The 20797-nt window shown below is 40.7% G+C and overlaps 1 protein-coding gene and 1 long non-coding RNA gene across 2 annotated transcripts in view; one reads left to right on the forward strand and one right to left on the reverse strand.

Annotated features, from left to right (window-relative positions):
- The window catches only part of comtd1 (catechol-O-methyltransferase domain containing 1), a 42092-nt gene extending 35894 nt beyond the window's left edge, over positions 1–6198 (forward strand). Inside the window, exons 6-7 of the mRNA XM_048563562.2 lie at positions 1790–1923; positions 4858–6198. Of these exons, the coding sequence (XP_048419519.1) occupies positions 1790–1923; positions 4858–5007 (284 nt within the window). The 3' untranslated portion in view covers positions 5008–6198. The remainder of the gene's footprint in view (positions 1–1789; positions 1924–4857) is intronic.
- LOC125467552 (uncharacterized) overlaps positions 1–20797 on the reverse strand; it is a 136645-nt gene that overhangs the window by 22713 nt on the left and 93135 nt on the right. The window lies entirely within an intron of this gene.

Below are 20797 nucleotides of genomic sequence, written 5' to 3' on the forward strand. Positions count from 1 at the left end.
GCTACTCGAGAGTGGCTTAATATCACTCAATGGATTTAGGGATGAGAAGTGAATGCTGCCCTGACCATGTCCTGTGAATGAATAACAAAAAGTGACATGGTCTGGGATCACAGTTTCTTTATTAGAATTGTGAAACATTTGTACATGTTGAGCACAGTTATCTGGCCATCACTCCCCAAGCTATTCCACTGGGGTCAACATGTGGCAGACCAGATTACTGGATTGTACAGCATTGCTACCTTCCTGGTGTATATTTTCACAACAACTTAGAAGCACATTTTATTTTCTTAAACATTCTTAGCCTGTTTTATCCTGGGGGCGGAGATGGGTTTGTCTTCTGTATAGAAGCCACTTTTCCAACTTTGTGAGAATGTGGAAATAGGAGACAGGCTACCATTGATCCTTCAACAGTGGAAATGTGTCATAACTTTGACTTTCTATTGGCATAGATGCCAAAAACATAGTATTTATTTATTAGCTAACCTGGAAAGAATAATTGAATATAAGTAGATCAGTTTGAGTACCATTTCAGAATGTGGAATGAGTTGCTGGGATGAGACCTAGCCTTGACATTTTATTGGCTTGTTGAGGGTTTTAAATATTTGGCTATTGATGTTGCCAGGTTCCGGGCCAGTGATGATATCAATCTCTTGCTGCAGGACGTGCAAATGGATTTCTAGATATTGCACACACTCCCTTTTGGCTCTCTGAGAGAACAGTGTCATTAAAATTGTGCCAATATTTAAAAGCACAGTTTCTTCAATATTTCCATTCGGCTCAATCTGCTGTTTGCTGGATTATAGATTTTAGATTTTCACCAGAGTATGAAAGGAAGAAATCAGCAGATAAACCAGATTTTGGACTTCCTGACTCCTTCCTTCTATACAAACTTTCTAACTTTTTGCTTTTTTTTTGACTGAGAAACATTGTCTATCTAATCCTTTGAGTCTATGAAATTTGAATGATGACAGATTGTTTAGAGGGAGTCCTTTCATTTTGGCAAAAGGCCACTTGTTACACTGACGTCAGATTTTAATGGGTAACCTCAGCTTTGCCTGATCATTGGGCCATGTGGAGTAGACAGTATACCCCTGCATAGTTTTAAGGCAGAATGTGGCTACAGCAACATGGTATCCTCTCCTTCTATGATATCCACTTCTGAGCCAGCAATAAATGGGGGAAGTAAAGCAGTGATTCTTTCCAACTGTTTGAATTGAGGTGTTGCATTGTCTTCCTTGTAGTCTAGGTTGGTTCAAGAAAGGGCTTACTATTTATTGAATGATGCATAGCTTCCATTTACATGCTCTGACTCTCCAGCAGATGCCAATGGTCAAGAGGACTGGACAGCTCAGGGTTTCAACCCAATGCAATGGGGTTTTAATCCATGACCACGTAACTCAATGACAAAATGCTATTCCCTGAATGACAGATGATTTAGAATGCAATGTCTTAGAGGCATTGAGTCATACAGCACAGACCCATTGGTCCATCCAGTCCATGCTGAATATAATTCCAAACTAAACTAGTCCCACCTGCCTGCTCTTGGTCCATGTTCTTCCAAACCTTTCCTATTCATGTACATATCCAAATATTTTTGAAGCATTGTAATTGAACCTTTCAGGTGCTAATTTTCACATAAACACAAAACATTATTTCTGCAGACTCTTGGACGAGACCATTTTGCCACATTTATTTGTTCTACCTATGCATGTTAAGTAAGGAGGCTTGAGAAAGATTCAGGCCAATTTTGTTTTTGCCTAATAGAGTTTGCTGCCTGATTTTCCAACAGATGAGCTTCTAGAAGCTGGCAAAGTGGAATCTTTTGACTTTGCCTTCATCGATGCTGACAAGCTGAATTATGGTGTTTATTATGAGAAATGTCTGCAACTTATCCGCAAAGGAGGAATAATAGCAATTGACAATGTGAGTCTGCAGAGGGTCTTTGTCTCTTCACTAATGCTGCTTGTGATTGATAATAAGATACCGATGTATTATTAAACAGATGATTCAATGCTGACAGGAAGTAATAATTACATGACCAACAAATGAAGATGTAGGTTTTTTCAGGAGTTTCACCTGATTTTGCTCCATGATAACTCAATCATGCACTGTTTTATTTTCTTTTCCTGTCCTCCCATGTAAGAATGTTTTGTGGTCTGCTGCTTCCTCAAGTGCATGCGAGCTCCTGAGATGGTAACACTTCTCTGCAGCTGGTACCAGGAAATCCGTTTGCAGACCAATCTGCTGGGAATACTACATCCACTTGTATTAAAACAAGAATTGACAACCATTGCTCAGCTCAACAATGCTCCTCTCCCTACCCCAGCGACTCGAGCACAAAGTTTAGGTTAACACGTCAGTGTAGTATTAGGAGTGTGATGCACTGTCAATTCCCATCTTTTTAATGAGACATTAGATCACCATACACAATTTTTTTTTTTTTCTTATTTCTTGGTTTTGGGTGTCGCTGGCTGGGCCAGCATTTATTGCCCATGCCTAATTGTCCATAGGGCTGTTGAGGTCCTTTGCCACAGTTCTGGAGTCACATAAAGGACAGACTTTTTTTTTAACAATGTCCCCGCGCTCTGATGAGAAGCTGGGGACTTTGCCATGGTTTCCTGACTAATCTTTAATAGGAGTGAGATTTTTGTAGTTTGGAAATTTCCTTGTTTTACTACTGACAAGCTATCCCTTTGCAACTGTCATACAGTCATAGTCTAGGACTTGTACAGCATGGAAACAAATCCTTTTGGCTCCAACTCATCCATGCTGACCAGGTTCCAAAATTAATCTAGTCCCATTTACCAGCATTTGGCTCAAATTCCTCTAAACCTTTCATATTAATGTACCCATCCAGATGCTTTTTAAATGTTGTAATTGTACCAGTCTCCACCACTTCTCTGGTAGCTCATTCCATACACACACCTCCCCGCAGCATGAAAACGATGCCCCTTGGGCCCCTTTCAACCCTTTCCCCTCTCACCTTAAACCTATGCTGTCCAGTTTTGGAGTCCCTTACCTTGTGGAAAGGGTGCTTGGCTATTTCCCTCTCATGCTATTATAAACCTGTATAAGGTCACCCCTCAGTCTCCAATGCTCCAGGGAAAATGGCCCCAGCCTGTTCAACCTCTCCATATAGCTCAAACCTTCCAATTCTGACAATGTCCTTGTAAAAAAAATTTTTTTGAACCTTTTCAAGTTTGATAACGTCTTTGCTATAGCAGGGAGTCTAGGATTGAACTTAGCATTCCAAAAGTTACCTAACCAATATCCTGTACAGCCACAACATGACATCCTAACTCCTCTACTCAATGCACTGATCAATAAAGGCAAATGTACCAATATCCTATCTACCAACAACTCCAGCTTCAAGAAACTATGAACCTGCAGCCCAAGGTTTCTTTGTTTGGCAAAACACCCCAGGACCTAACCGTTAAATGTATTAGCCCTGCCCTGATTTGCCTCACCAAAATGCAACAAGCATATTCATCTAAATTAAACTCCACCTGCCACTCCTAGGTCAGTCGGCCATCTGATCAAGGTCCCATTGAACTCTGACATAACCTTCTTCACTGTCCAATTTTGGTGTCATCTGCAAACCCACTGACCATTCCCCCTATATTCACATCCAATAATTTACATAAATGACAAAAAAAAGTGGACCCAGCACCAATCCTTGCAGCACACCACTTGCCACAGGCCCCCAGACAGAGAAACAACCCTCCACCACTAACCTCTATCTCCTCCCTTCAAGCCAATTTTGTATCCAAATGGCTAGCTCTTCCTGGATTCCATGTGATCTTCCTTGCTAATCAGTGTGCCATGTGGAACCTTATTGAGCACTTTGCTGAAGTCCACATAGTCAACGTCCATTGTTTTGCCTTCAGCCATCTTTGTCGCTTCTTCAGAAATCTCAGTCAAGTTAGTGAGACATGAGTTCCCACACACGAAGCCATGTTGACAATCCCTAATCAGTCTTAGCCTCTCCAAATATATGTAAATCCTGCCCATCAGAATCCCTTGCAACAACATACCCACCACTGATGTCAGGCTCACCAGTCTATAGTTCCCTGACGTTTGCTTACAACTTTCCTTAAGTAATGGCACTATATTAACCACTCTGGACATCTGGTACCTTACCCAAAAAAATAAAACAGTGCATGATTGACGATCGACGATTCAAATACCTCAGCAAGGGGGCCCGGCCACCACTGCCGTAGCTTCCCACAAAGTTTAGGAGTACACTGACCAGATCCTTAAAGCTCTGGAGAATCAAACAATTATTTGAAGATTTGCATGTTGCTAACCTTATAGGTTTTGACATTAAATTATGGATATAATCCTGAAATGGAACATCTGTATTCTACATATGTATACACAAATGTTAAATATATTGTATCTATAACATATACACAATAATTTCAGTTTCTTATGGAATGGGTAGTCCTGTTAGTATGTTTCAACTGATCTTAATATTTGCTGTTGATCATTCGCCTTTGCGAAAATTGTTTTAAATTTTTTGCAGATTGTAAGAAAATAAATGGATAAGTTTCAGCAATGAAGAGAGATTAGATAGGCTGAGGCTGTTGTTCTTGGGGCAGAGAAGACTGAGGGGATTATAAAGGGCATAGATAGGAATGAATTTTTCCCTTTAATGGAGGGGCCAGTAATCGGGGGACGTAGATTTAAGGTAAGGGTCAGAAGGCTTACAAGGGAATTTAAGGAAAACATTTTTTTACCCGGGGCGAGGGTATCTGGGAAAACACTGTATGAAGTGGTGGGAATGTTGATGATTTCGTCAGGTATGGATTTCCATCCACCCTCAAACTGTTTGGTTTTTTTTTCATTCCCCTGTAGGTCCTCTGGGGTGGGTCAGTGCTAAATCCAGGAAATGATGCTGACACACTGAGCATTGTCAAACTCAATGAGAAGATTTACAGAGACAGCAGAGTCAATATGAGCATGCTCACCCTTGGCGATGGAGTCACCTTAGTCTTCAAGTTGTAGGAAGGTCAACTCCAGTGACAGCACATTACAACTGTTCTGTCAGCTCTTCTTCTGCAAGTGCAGCATAAAATAATGGACTGTCTTCTCATCCATCATGACATTTATATACTTTCTCCCCTCACATTTTAAAATGCTGCAGCCTTCCAAAAAGATTTACCTGTCGTGTGCTTATTCCCCAGCCTCTTTAAGCATCCAAATCATGTCGTCAGTGTGTTCGTTACCCTTTCATTGAAAGGATCATTTCCCATTTGGCCAGGTAACATCCTCCCAGCATTCAGCCTGTTAAACTCATTATGTATTTTCTATGTTACAATTAGATCACCACCTCTTTTTGAAAATCTAGGGAATACAGGGTCTAATCTACTTAATCTTTCCTTAATCTACTTAACCTTTTCTCATCTTTCCTTAATCTACTTAATCTTTTCTCAAAGGACAAACTTGTTACAACATTCCAAGCTGAATTCTACAGTCACTAATTTTGTAAGGATGTCTTATATGCCCCTTTATTGTATCCTTTTACTTTGTGAAAAAAAGTCAAAATGCACTACATCCAATGGTTGCCCCTTAACAACCCTGTGAGTGCACTCACTCAGCCTTATTTGCACCTTCCCGATCTTTTGCAAATGCCTTACTGCTACTGCCTAACACTTAACTGCAATTCAAACAGGAAATAATTTGCTAGCTTCTATAAATGCACTTTTGTAACCAATTTGATCAGTTTGCTAATTCTTCGTGAAAGAATCTCAGCTCCGATTTACTAATGGACTAAATGAGCTCAGAAAATGGCAGCTTGGGCGATCATGTGAAGATTAAGAAGATGCAGGAAGTGAGTGAAGGTGCTAGCATGCCACTTTAACCCTTCAGTTCGGGAGCTGGCTTCCAATCCAACCAGGGATTTCCTTACAGGCACTGCTTTGGAACAAAGGCACTTGTCAGATTTGTTTAAATTAAGACATACATGAAATTGAAGAGAGAAATATTAGAATCCTCTGTTATGAACATCGAATTTGTTGCTGCAGCCATCATTGAAATCGCTCCAGCAGGTAGTGAGAAGTCGAAATAAATTTATTAGCATCTCTTTAATTTAGTCTACTTACTAGAATCAACTTCCCCTTTGCAATTAACTTTTGTCCTATTGAGATAATTGAGAAATGCAAGTGCATTAATAAACATGGAGAGTTTGCTATTCAGCATCCAACCCAGGAGGGTATGTAGATTTGGCTGCCTTTATCTGTATCTCATGAGACTTGTCTTTATGTTCACTGTAACCTCTACCAGAGCAGTAGGCATCTCCCTGAAGACTAAGGCAGGATGGAACCGTGAACCATTGCTTGAACCAGCCAGAGAATGGCAAGCACCTGCTTTGGTTTTGTGGGTGGCATTTCAACCGACAGGCTCAGGCAGCAGCCTGAGCATCAGAATGCCACCTTTGTGCAGAGGGCAAGGCTTTGTAGCTGAGAGGGACACTTTGGCCAATCTGTCTCACAGTGAGAAAGAGAAGGATTGGGTGTGGTGGGGCATAGAGGCAGGAGCAGTTTGTAAGCATACATAGCTAGACAAGATGGAGAGGAATCATAGTGTTGAAAAGGCCCTCCGGCCCACTGAGTCTGCACCAATGTGGGAGGAAACATCTGACCTTCAACCACCTCCCCAGAAAGTGGGCAGGAAGGATTGGTAGTTTGAAAGGGTGAGAATGGTGTGACTCCTCGAGTGTGTATCATGCATGTGAAGCTCAGGCGGCAGGTTATAAGCCTCTGTGAGGAGCCTGTGTGGTGGCAGTGTTCGACTGACCGACAGACACCCTTCCGAATGTGGGGTGGTACCAAAAGGATGGTGCCACCTGCCCTTGCAGAGCACCAAGCATGGTTCAGTTTCTTGTGGCACTGCTTGACATCCTTTTTGTGCTGCTCAGTGGCACCCCCAGGCTGGACAGCTCTGATGGGATGGCCTCCTGGCTCATTCTGCAGGGACAGGATGGACGTTCCCTCAGTGACGGTGTTTGGCAGCGTCTGCAAGGCAGGACCAGTAAACCTGGGAGCCATCTTGGTCTCCTGGACAGATATTTCTGGGCTTCTAAGGGCAATTACGATGGACTAAGAAGAGAGCCTTTGCTTGCAGCGAGTGAAGTCATACCCAGTTGACCAGTAAAGATGACACTAGAGCATGGAAGGTCCCACAGGGCTTTTTTTTTAAAAAAAACCCCAATTTTGGCTCACTCACCACATGCATATCAGCCTTGCATAGATGACATGCTGAGGAGCACCACTTCATGTGACATAACTGGCCCTTGGACATTAGTGCCATCGAATACACGTACAACCACACTTTAACTTTGAAATGGAAAATCTTGGCCTTGGTTACTTTGAAACTAAATTTAAAGTCCTATGAATGTCACAATTAATGGAAATCCAATTCTGATTCAAACGCCATAGGTAGGCAACTGTGAATGGCTGTAGGAAGGAGAAGTTAAGCAAATATCACAGATGTATTCCCTAGGGAACAGCAGAGAATAAAGTAACCATCACCTCCACTACCAATGTGCTAAAAATACTAACTTGCTCTCATAAATAATTCAGCTAAAACACCACAGCCCTGGCCGTCAGCTCAGAAAACCACATGCCTTATTGTGTGTGCTTTATTTCTTGTGCACGTGTTTTGCCAAGTACAGCAAGATCGTCACTGAATGAAAAGTCCACCAAGGCAGAATTCCTGCTTTAATCTCTTGAAGCAGATGACTTCCAAATCCCTTTTCCACAGATGTTCAACTTCAACAACTTAGCAATGAATCTGAATTGATATGGATGTTTTAATACACTTGGTTCAAGATTGCCATATAAATTATATGTTTATTTCTCTGTTTAAAGACTTTGGATTAATACTTTGCTAGAGGACACCTTTACGATTAATTTTTAACCTAACATTGCAAGTACAAAGCCCATGGGATCAGTTGAAGTCTAGTTTAAATTCCAATCAAAATTTGGAGATTGAAATTGGGCTGGATGTGAAACAACTATTGCACCCAAAAACAATAAACTTTCCACCCAACTGGTTAAAATTATCCAAATATTATGCAGTTGGGTAATTTTAGCTTAGTGTTGCTACATCACAAATTTATTTGGTGAAAGCACTGTGATTATTTGCTTCTGATTGTTAATCAATAATGATTTGTTCCAGACGATGTAGTGCGTAATGCTGGAGTTCAACTGAAGGTGATGTACTTTTACGTGAAAATGGTTTAAAAAGAAAATCAAATTTTAAAAAGTTTGTATTTTCTGTGGGAAAATAGGAAGTTGAAAGTATTTTCAGAAGATTTTGCCTGGTTTATGTAAATCATTGAGATGTTTAATGTACAAACATTTAATCAGCTCTGTGGACATTTAAGGTATGTTAGGATGTGCTTATTGGGTGGCAACAAACTCATTAACTTGCTTGGGAATTCAGTTTGAAGTTTATTTAGGTTATTTATGGTGCTCAGTGTTAATGTACAATAATGTACGTTGTCACCAGAGGGATTTTGCTGGAAGGATATTTAAGGGTCGTTTGCGGACATCATGTATCTTCCGTGACTGCAGTAATTATGTAGCTAAAGGGTGCTCCGGGGACGGTTGTTCACTTTGCATTTTGATGGATTCCTTGACAGTGGAATCTCACCATGACCAACTGCAAAAAAAATGATCTTTTCTTGTGCTAGGGGAGACATTCTCTTTCTACATGATGTGATGGAGCAGTGTGTTTGAGAGGCAGATTTTACGAGGCCTGTCATAGACACAGGTGGTTGTGGATTTTTGAAAGTGGCTACAGGCATGATTTATTCTGATTTAGTGTCTTACAATCCAACTGGATGCAGCAGAGTGACACGGTAGGATCATGCTGGGCTCGTAACCCAGAGATTGAAGAATCAAAATCAGGCCCAGCCATTGACATGTTGTCATTATCGCTGAAAAGATGCACTTGCTGCTACTGAGAATCTTTATTGAGGGCTCTTGTGGTGCAATGGTAGTGCCCCTACCTCTGAGCTAGGAGGCCCGGGTTCAAATCCTACCTGCTTCAGAAGTGTGCAATAACATTTCTGAACAGTTTGGATTATAGGCAGTTTCTAATCAATCAACCATATCTGTCAAACCCCTCCTTCTGTTCTCGCCACCATTTATCAGCTTGGCTCTCAGTAACGGCATTATTGTCCATATGTTAGAGTCGTGCATTCAAATGCCATTTCAGAAATTTAATAAAAGATTTAGACTGAGTGAAGAAGTTTCCTGAGGTGCTGTCATTTTGACAAGGGATGTGAGTTAAAGACTGAGCAGTATAACCAGCTCCAAGACATTATCTGAAGAATAGCTGAGGGGCTTCACAGCTAGCATTTACATTTCAACTAACAGTAACAAAAGCAGATTGTCATATCATTTATTGCATTGTAATCATTGAGATTGAATAGCGCACACACACTGGGCTGTAACATTTTCGGGATATAGTATGGATTGTGAAGTGCTTTACAATGTCTACTTCAGTAACTCTGGCTGAAGATGGTCACAAACACACAACTGCATTTTTATAGCTATTAATCAACCTGTTCGGAGATGTTCTTTCACACCTCTGGAGCATGTGGGATTGAACCTGGGCCTCCGGCCTCAGAGATAGGGACATTACAGTGGACCACAAAACCCTGTGTCTTTTACACTCATTAATGTGCTGGGCACTGCCATTTTTGAGGAGAGGTAAGTTCATTGACCAATCACAGCTGAAAGTAGCTGGACTTTGGTCTAATCTGTTGGTTGTCGGAACACTCAGCTTGGTCCACATCATGTCCTTTCCATGGGCTAATGGAACCAGGTCCTGTGTGGTAGATTCTCCGGGTTGATTTTTTTTTTGAGGATGCCTATTGGTGTGTTTGGCATATTTTTTCTTCCTCACATCCTCCCACAATTCTTGCCCAAAACCTTTAGTCCTCTAGTCCCTGTGCTATGAGTATGCAAGTTTGCATTTCTGTTGTCTAATTTAATAAATTCACTTGTTATGATGGGATTTGAAGGCATGACTCTTGTTAGCAGAGCAGAGGAAGATGCAATTATAATCATTAGACAACGTTTTTTGTAAGGAATGAACTGCCCTTTTGGCCCCCATTTGATGGTTAGTTGTACTCGTGTCTGGTACATCTCTCATTCCAAACCCTAGCAGTTTTTCTGCTAAGTGAATACAAATGTCTTTGAATGTGGCTCAAGGTTGAATTTTCAATTTTGCAACCTTCTGGTGGGGATTCAGTATTCAACACAGGGTTTGAATTGTGCTAGCAGTGACTCATCTGTGGGGTGCATGCTGTTTATTTTACCACAAGATCCATAAACCTCTTATTCTGCTGGGGAATGGAGAGTTTTACTGATGACAAGGTCATTTACTCACCCTGAGGGCAGATATAAAAAACTGCCTAATTGGTTCTCAGTTTGTTTAAAAGCAAAGGGGAAAATATCTCAGTGGTGAACAGTCGCACTGCAGTTCCCAGGGCACTTGTACTTTGTACTGAAATATTAATCACTGCAGTGTTTCAATGCAAGTTACTAAGATTGGTCATTTGTTGTAGGTTAACCAGAGCTCTGAGAATAAAAAGTAAGCTGATCTCTTATTGTCGTATAGCCACCTATTTAACTTACAAGACAATTGTCCAGCTATGTGGAGGTGCACATATTTTAGAAGAAAGGGAGACACACTGGTAACTTTATTTGACTAGCAATGCAGAACTTTGGACAAATTGCCCTGCTACAAGTTTAAATCCAGCACAGCAGCTGAGCAAATTTCAATCGATAAATTAATAGGTTAGAATAAAATGTCAGTCTCATTAATAAAGAACACAAAATCCCTTGTAAAATCTGAAAGAACTGCAGATGCTGTAAATCAGGAACAAAAACAAAGTTGCTGGAAAAGCTCAGCAGGTGTGGCAGCATCTGTGAATGAGAAAACAGTTAACGTTTCGGGTCCTGTGATCTTTCCTCAGAACTGATGGTAGCTGGGAAAATGTCAGTTTATATGCAGAAAATGGGGAGCAAATGATAGGATAGAGCCCAAAGAAAGAGAAAGACATTTGGACACTATCAGGCTGATCAGTAGCAACTCCTTTTGTGTGTCCAACTGTCTTTCTCTCTCTTTGGTCTCTAGTCTATCATTTACTCCCTACCGCACCCACCTCCCTATTTTCTGCATATAAACCTACATTTTCCCAGCCACCATCAACTCCGAGGAATGGTCACCAGACCCGAAACGTTAACTCTGTTTTCTCCTTCACAGATGCTGCCAGACCTGCTGAGGTTTTCCAGCAACTTTGTTTTTGTTCCATTGTTGTAAAAACCTGATTAGTTCACTTACTGTCCTTCAGGAGAGGAAATCTCCTGTCCTTATCTGACCTGGCCTATTTGTGCTTCCAGCGATTGTGGTTTTACAAGCTGCTCCAATTGTATCAAACCACTGCAGATCACAATACTGTGGGTGAGCCTATTGCAGGGGTTTCATGAAGATGGTTCATCAACCCTTCTCAAGGGCAATTACTGAGAAAGTAAACACTGGCTTTGTGAACATTTCACATCTCACAAGAACCAATTTTTTCTTAAAAAATTTGAAGTCCAGTTAATTTCATTGGTAACTTTTTAAATATTAACCTCATTCTGATAAACACTGAAAGAACTGCAGATGCTGTAAATCAAAAATAAAACAAGCAGTTGCTGGAAAAGCTCAACAGGCCTGGCAGCACCTGTGGAGAGGAATCAGAGATAACATTTTGGGTTGAGTTATCTTTCCTCACAGAGCTCCGAACTCTGATTTCTCTCCACAGATGCTGCCAGGCCTGCTGAGCTTTTCCAGAAATTTCTGCTTTTTGTTTGTGAGTTTCATTCTTACTCCTGTTTTTGCTGCGTTGCTGCTCCAATAGACATCTGTATTCAGGTGGTCTAAAGATTAGTGATGCTACTGATAAGTCTCCGCCTGCAGATTTATAGATAAGTGTGGAGCTGGTGGAACACGACAGGCCAGGCAGCATCAGAGGAGCAGGAAAACTGACATTTCAGGTTGGGACCCTTCATTTTCTGAAGAAGCTGTGTTCCTCCAGCTCCACGCTGTATTATCTCAGACTCCAGCATCAGCAGTTCTTACTATCTCCGCTGCAGATTTATATTCGTTTTCTAAATGCTATGAATTTATCAATGGTCTCCAAAATTCCATCGTTTGGAGTTGTGAGGGAGCTGAAATACATTCTTGTTATCTCAATGAGGGTAATATTATCTCGACAGCAATTGCCAATGGAAAGTTGTTTATATAGCTGGTATCCCACCAGTGCGTGCATTCCATCTGTACCTGAATCCAGTTGAAGGTAACCCTGTGAGATAGTCTGTTTATCCATGATGAATCATAGAGATCTATCGGACAGAAAAGGCCATTCGGCCCACTATATCCCTGCTGGTCAAACACAAGCATCTTGCTATTCAAATCCCATCTTCTTGCACTTGGCCCATAGTCTGGAATGTCTTGGCATCCAAAGTGCACTTCACAATGTTTCTTCAATTTCTGAGGGTTTCTGCCTCTACCACCTCACAGGCTCTGAGTTCCAGATTCCCATAACCCTCTCAGTGAAAAATTGCTTCCTCATATTCCTTCTGAACATCCTCCTAACCTTAAATCTATGACCCCAGTCATCGATCTCTCCTTCAAGGAAAAAGTTTTCTTCCTATTCATCTATCTCTGTCCCTCCATAATTTTATGGATCTCAATCATGTCCCAAATCAAGCCCCTCTGATCCACGGAACACAACCCCTATTTGTCCAATCTTTGTTCATAACGGAAACTTTCCAGCCTGGGCAAAGCCCTGGCAAATCTCCTCTGCACCCTGTCTAGTGCAATCACATGCCTTTTCTATAATGTGGATTCCATAACTGCATGCAATACTCCAGCTGTGACCTAACCAATGTTTTTATACAGTTCCAGCATCACCTCTCTGCTCTTAAGCTCTGTGCCACACAAAGTGAAGGCAAGTATCCCATATGCCTCCCTAACCACTTTACCCACTGCCCTGAGACTTTACAGGATCGGTGTACATGCACACCAGAATCCCTCTGATTCCTGGTGCTTCCCAGGGTCCTACCATTTATCATGTGATTCCCATGACCGGTTTGTCCTACCCAAGTGCATCACCTCACACTTATCCAGATTAAATTCCTTTGCCTCTGACCATCTTATTTATATCATCTTGTAGTCTAAGGCTAAATACAAGTTTACTGCCTCACCAAGTTTTCTTTCACCTGCAAACTTATTGATCATGTCTAACTAGAAAGATAATGAATGCTAAAATGAAAAAGAATGGTTATTCAGCTAACCAGATTGACTCCAGTGCTTTGGGTCGACATTTTAGGTACCATAACCTACAGGGCTTGGATCAGGAGCTGGAAAATAAAGTTAGACACTCTGGATCATTTATGTTCAGCCAAAACAGATAAAATAGGCTAAAATGGCCTCTTCCTCTGTTGTACATTTCTTTCATTTTTATTTGATTGAATCCATCCATCCATTCAATCTAATCACATGGGCTAGGGGTGAATTTTGGTAAAGTAATGGAGGGTCACAAGCAGATAATTCATATGAGTGATGGGCCTTTTATAATGATTTTCCCACCTTTAGTCAATTAATATACAATGTGTGTGTGTGTGCGCTGGGAGGAGGCTCAATTGACTGTGTTGTAGCCTTGCTTACCTTCTCACCACTATTCTGCATGTTCCTTATCTCTCTGCTCCATCACCTATGGGAAATCTTTCCAATGACAGGAAGATATCAGCAATCTGACATGACACAGTCGCCAGTTTCTCTGTCTCCAACCTCATAACTATGGGCCAGTAAAATGTTACTTTCTATGTCAGCTTAGCTTATGTCTAGCCTCCACTCAATGAAATATCACAAATCATTGGCATAATTAATAATAATAAAGCAGTCACATTTACCAAGTATCTATGTTCCTTGGGAAAGGTTTTGAAGTCAATAGAATGCTTGGATGTATAAATAAATAGTAGCTGTTTTGTCAAGACTATGAATAGGAAGGGCTTCAAGGGATATAAGCCAAATGCTGGCAAATGGGACTAGGCTACTTTAGGCTATTGATGGGAATGGATAAGATGGACCAAAGGGCCTGTTTCCCTGCTGTGCAGCTTACGAATTGGTTGACTATTCAATCGTTTGGAGAATGGCCCGATCTTCTTTAAATATCAAGATATTTAACATCCAGTTGATTCAACAAAGTTTATGTGAACAAATACACAGTTGATGAAACCAAGAATTTCAACTGCCCATTCACTGCTGTTGTACAGGGCTGACCCAGGCATAGTACCTAAAGGCAAAAGCCCTGAATGGAATATAAACTGTTCACCAGAGTTTATTGTTCCCATTTATTCATCTCTCTGACTGAATGCAGCTACTTGCATTGAATTACAGTGAGTATCACATGTCCCCAGATCCTGCATGTAATTTGAAAACGTTGTTTCATACAAGTAATCATTTCTCACGTGAGTTTAAATGAAGGGAGCAAACTATTCAACCATGGTGAAATCAGAGTCATTCCTGTTGTTGTCAGCCAACATCCAAGTGGAATGACTGGAATCTTAAGTGATCAGGCCCAGCTTTCCTTCCACGACATGGGCTTTGAAGCCAATCACAGTACATTTTTTGGGGTTCTTACAGCACTGAAAGGGGTCATTAGGCCCATCAGTCGATGCTAGCTCTCGGTGGAGCAATCTAATCATCCAGGCTAAGATCAACTAACTTAACACTTCCTGAGAACCACATTTGAGGGCTCCTGCCCTGTCCAACAACACCTTACAAACAGTTACAAAAATAACTTGAATGACTCAGGGGCAGGTGGTACCTTACTGCCACTGTGTTCATGTCAGAGTTTCACTCAGATGATTCAAAATGACACATTAATTTTCATACTTAAACAGAAATCATACTGCATTCCAAATTTGCGGGAACTGGTGCCAGTAGCCACAGAATACACAGTTGGTCCATTCATTTATAATGACTACAATATCTTTTACATCCATAAATGCTCCCATCAAATATTCCTGTGAGTCAGATTCTCTCGTCAGCTTCACTAATATTCAAGTTAAATATTTTTTCATAAATATTTATGGAGTAAAATCTTATCACATTCCTCCAGAGAAATGGAGTCCTACTTACCTTAAAAAGGTTTTGACACTGGTATAAAAATTAGAATAAAATATACAATGTACTTATCCATATAACATGGAAATAATGGAATTCTATTAGCTTAAGGTTTTGAATGCTCAGTCCTCAGTCATGTAATGACTTTCAATCCTATGGCCAGTTGACTATGAACATGGTGATTGACACTGAACTTGGATGGACTCTTCCTAGTCTGGTCGGCAGATGTAATTCACTAAGTGGCCTTTTCATCAATCATAAGTTATTGAACCGTCAATGCGCAAAGTACTTTTAAGATTTACAAATTAATAGATCACCAACACCAAGTGGCTAAATTTTATTTTATAACATTAAAGTCCCGCCTAAATGATAAGGCTAGAGGGGGATCTAAGTGAAGGCAATATTCGATAGCTAATGACTGCTGCTTATTTTGAATCTATTGATTAGAGTATCCTAAGTCAGGGTACCTTTCAGACATAATAGATCTTGCTGTTGTGACAGAAATCTTTGAAACTGGAATTCTAATGAATGTGCAACTTGAAAGAAAGAACAAACACAGGGTCCCGTTATTGCCTTCAAGTTGACATGAAGATAAGTGAGATCTGTTTGGATTTCTAATGCGCATTTGCAAATTGATGTTGGAATTCTCAAAGTGACTCGATATGCCAGTGGTGAATTGCTGTGCTTGCACTTTCACCATTCTGCTGCTGAAGTCCTCATCCAGGCTTAATCTTGACTATTCTAACACACTCCACCTTCCACTATCTGTATTTAGAGGACATCCAGAAATCAGATGCGAGCCTCCTAACTCGCATCAAACCTCATTCACCGTATTTTTCCTGCACCTCTGACCTACAATGGCTCCCAGTTCGGCAAAGCCTTGTTTTTAAAATTCACATCTTCATGTTCAAGTTCCTTCTTGCCTCATCCCTCACTATCTTTGTCACTTTGCCCAGACCCATGTCCCTCTGAAGTATCTGTCTTCAATTCAGTCACCTTGCACATTCCTGATTTTCGCTACTCTCCCATTGATGGTCGTGCCTTCAGCAGCCTAGGCCCTGACCTCTGGGATTTCCTACCTACGTCCCTTTGTATCATTATCTCTCTACTCCTCTAAAATCAACCTTTGTATCATCTGACATAATGCCAGCTGTCGTTCAGTTTCAAATTTTGTTCCATAATACGATTATTGCCTTAAATGTACTCTGTGAATACAAGTTGTTATTTAATAATACACTGATAAAGTTAGATGAAGTGAGGTGGGCAGTGCCTTACATGCAACACAAGCACTGCTTTAGAATTAGAATTTAGCGTTTACAATTGATTATAATGTGTACTTTCACAAAAAAGCACTGGAAAGTGTTACAAGTTGTCCTACCATGGCACCAGTATTAAAGACAGAAATCACGAGTAAATTCCTAAGTGACAATAAAAAGTACCAGTCTGTAGATTAGTTGGGCCAAATGGCCAACTTCCATGCTATACATTCTATGCTTTCCTCAAACAGAGGAAACAGAACAGCTTAGTGAGCCTTTTCCAATGTTCTGTCAATTCTGTTTTGTTAAGAAATCCATGGAGTGCAGTGTAGGGTTTTTGTCCTTCGCAACATTCCCCCCATTTCTCCAGTGACCTGCTTTGTTGATGATTATGATGACCCATCTGCCATTAACAGTTTTCGCAATGCAGAGAACCTTAAACACAATGCATTAAACTAGAAATCTGCAGCTCAAAGGCATTTCAGAAAATCACTTCAAAAGGACTGAGAAATCAAGAAATGTAGGTAACTTAGTAAATGTCTGCCTGCCTCGTGCATAAAGTACCCCAGATCATAGAATCAGTCAATGCAAAGGCAAACGATTCACCCCTCATGCCTATGCTGGTTCTTTGAAAGAACTAGCCAATTAATCCTTCACATCTGCCAGCAGACTGGAAAATGTCTGCTTTCCTTGATGCATTAAATCAATGTTTGTTTGACCCAGCACAGAGATTAATGTTTCAGTTTTACTCCAAATAATTATTCTGTTCTCATTATTTAGTACTTGCCACTCTGTGGTCTCAATGCAGTTTTTCACATTAAAGAAGCTTTGTGAAGTACTATTTTTGCTACAATTTAACAAAGCTTCCTCATTTATATTCATGAAAAATTAGTGTGAATAATTGAAGAGCCTAAGGTTTTGCTTCTATTTTCAATAAGAAAATCCCAATCAAAGATTATCAGCACAATAATTACATATTAATCAGATGACAGCCTTATTAATTTAATTACATTGAATGAAACATTTAGAATTTCCCTGTTGTTATCTGAATGAGATAGCAGTGAGGAAACAAGAATAATTCCCCAACCATGTATTTATGTACAATCTGTAATACTTTGGAGGGTCATACGATGTTCACAGTATTTCTGTGGAGTAGGGAAAAAAATCAGTTGGTGTCAGTATTCCCTTGCAATGTAATTTCAATTGGACACCACAGGTCCCAGCCATAGCCTTGAGCTGTCCCTTCCACAATGGGGCTGTTCACACATTGTGGAGTAGTATCCAAAGGGACTCAGACTGCCTCGGCGGGAGTTTCCATTTCCCGAATCTGGAGGTCATTCAGATTAGAATCACTGATTGCATTGCCCCTCAGGTTAAGGTTTGCCCCATTGACCAAGCCAACTTATGAGGCCCTGCCGCCAATCTATTTGAACGACTGGTCAAAAAGGCACGTTACTAAAGAAGTCTTGGTACCTTGCAAAGGTCATTTATTGTGCCACCATTTCCCCACAAGTTTTTCTCCTTCCCGCTCCTGAAGATTGTTAGTCACATTAGGGTTTTGATAAGGTAGGTCCTTACATCAACCAAAAGGACTTCCTCAGTATCATAGAGATAGTAGGAACTGCCGATGTTGACGTTTGAGATAACAAGGTGTAGAGCTGGATGAACACAGCAGGTCCAGCAGCATCAGAGGAGCAGGAAACCGGATGTTTTGGGTCTGGACCCTTCCTCTGATGCTGCCTGACCTGCTGTGTTCGCCCAGCTCTACACCTTGTTTCCTCAGTATCATATCTCACTTATGCTTCTTCTCAGAGAGAATCAATTGTGGTCAACTTATTGTGTCAAGTATGAATGAGCTCCTACAATCCCATTACTATTTGTCAACTTATGATTTTGTGTGGTAACCATGTTGATATGTGCATTAGATGGTAAATAAATGGGAAAGCTATATTCAGTAAAGCATTTTCTCGTAAATTGTTAGAATATGACAACACACAGATTCAAGCAATTAGCTTCAGACTAATATCAGGCAGTTCTGTTTTTCACATTTGGAAGGGGCTTGCAAATCTGTGCATTGAAGGTGGAGAAACCTGTGTATAAATAACTGCATATTGTCGTTGACAGATGGATTCTATCTGGTAGATGGGCTGAATAGCCTTTCTCACCTGCTACTGACTCAGTGACACTGGCTACAGTCATTATTCTAGCAGGGTGCTCTTTTCATGCAGACTATATTTACATAGCTTAGTTTCTAATGATAAGTACCCTTTGAAACTCATACACATTATTTATTCAATCTTGACCTACAATCATGTTTTGTCATGAACTTCTCTATATATCATTTCTTTGACTGGAAGCATAAAGTACAAATGGGTACAAATCCCTGATATAGCACAACTACAATTGAAATCAATACATGTGCCCTAATGTGAAGAATTAAAACCAATGATTTCCACTCCTTGCTCCAGCAATGCATCTTGAGTCCTTTAGTATGTTTCCTCAACAGATGACAAGGCCTTCTCCATTGTTCAGATGGCTCATTTATAATTAATTTAGCCAGTTTGGCACAATACACAACTGGATAGGCTCAGACCTTTTCTCACAGGAGCATACAAGCTTGGAAAGTGCCACGATAGATGTTTACAAAATCATGAGGGGTACATAAGGTGGAAGGCGGGTGAGTTTTCCCTCAGGTGGTGGGTTTCAGGACCTGAGGGAATATTTTTAAAGTTAGGGGAGAAAGATTTAAAAAAAGACATGAGCGGCAATTGTTTTACACAGAGAGTGGTTTGTGTGTGGAATGAACTTCCAGATGTGGGTGGAGTTACAACGTTTAAAGGACATTTCGATGAGTACGTGATTAAGAAAAGTTTGGAGGTATATTGGCCAAGTACAGAGAGGTTTGGGATATGGTCAGCATGGACTGGTTGGACCAAAGAGTCTGTTTCTGTGCTGTATGACTCTACTCTATGAGAAGTAATTTTACAATAGATTACTAAGATTTACATGGTTTTATCACACAACACGCCCTCTGGTTTCTTTGGATCTTTATACTCCCACCTCTCTTCAATCAGCCCAAACAACATAATCTTCCTTTCCTTGGGAAGGTGATGGCCTAGTGGTATTATCACTGCACTGTTAATCCAGAGACCCTGTCAGTAGGTTAGATGGGCTTCAGATTGGTATGACAGGTCAGCACAACATCGAGGGCCGAAGGGCCTGTACTGTGCTGTAATGTTCTATGTTCTAGACCCAGATAATGCCCTATGGATCTGGATTCAAATACCACCACGGCAGATGGTGGAATTTGAATTCAATAAATATCTGGAATTAAAAGTCTAATGATGATTGTGAATCTGCTGCCAATTGTTGGGGAAAATCCCATCTGGTTCACTAATGCCCGTTAGGGAAGGAAACTGCCATCTTTACCTGGTCTAGCTTACATGTGACTCCAGACCCACAACAATGTGTTTGACTCTTAACTGCCCTTTGGGCAAATAGGGATGGGCAATAAATCCTATCTAGCCAGCAACACCCTCATCCCATGAATGAATAAAGGAAAAATAAATCCTTTCTTCTTCCTTCCCCGTAACTGCATCAATTCTATTCACCTCAGTCACTCCATCTGGTTTATTCCCAAGTTGGCAATACTGCTGGAACCTCCAATAGCCTGAACAATCTCTTCAATTATAGTGGAAATGGAAATGCTGAAGTTTATTCCAGTGTAGGCCTGGGTCTCCTCCATCCACAGTCTCACAATTCACTTTCAGTAGCAGCAAGGAGATTTCTTTTTTGTGTGTGAATGCTTTGTCTGCGGGCGTTTTGACAGACAGTTGCAACTGTTAAATAACGTGTTGTAAGACGGTTGAGTAAAAGGCTGCATTGCAGTATGTTGGGAATTAATATGAAGTAGGCGAAGGTGTAATGGATGAGTGGAAGCAGTGGGACAGCTTTCCAGCTGCCATTATTCGAAAGCTTCTGTTACTAAATTGGTGAGAGAACGAACAGCCACAGAATCTGAAACATGCTGTTCTCTAGGTTGACCAGTTTTAAAATAGGGTGAAACTTAGCAGGTGTTAAACAGTCCACCTGTGGGCAAAATATTTCTACAATATTTTGACAACTGTCATCTGTTAAGAACGATTTGCCAACAGATTGGAAGTGTCACAGGCAGTGTTGATTTGCAGTGGATATGCGCTAAGTAGACCCTTAAAATGCTTGCATAAAACTGCTCAAATAGACAGGTTTAAATGGCAGTCAGAATTAACATTGACATCAAGGTCATATCTAATGCTATATTTTTGTAGTCAATTCTGACAGTTGCCCTTAAAAATGAATGATTTAGTCTC

This window comes from Stegostoma tigrinum, chromosome 37, assembly GCF_030684315.1.
Source record: "Stegostoma tigrinum isolate sSteTig4 chromosome 37, sSteTig4.hap1, whole genome shotgun sequence".
NCBI classification, from domain to species: Eukaryota; Metazoa; Chordata; class Chondrichthyes; order Orectolobiformes; family Stegostomatidae; genus Stegostoma; species Stegostoma tigrinum.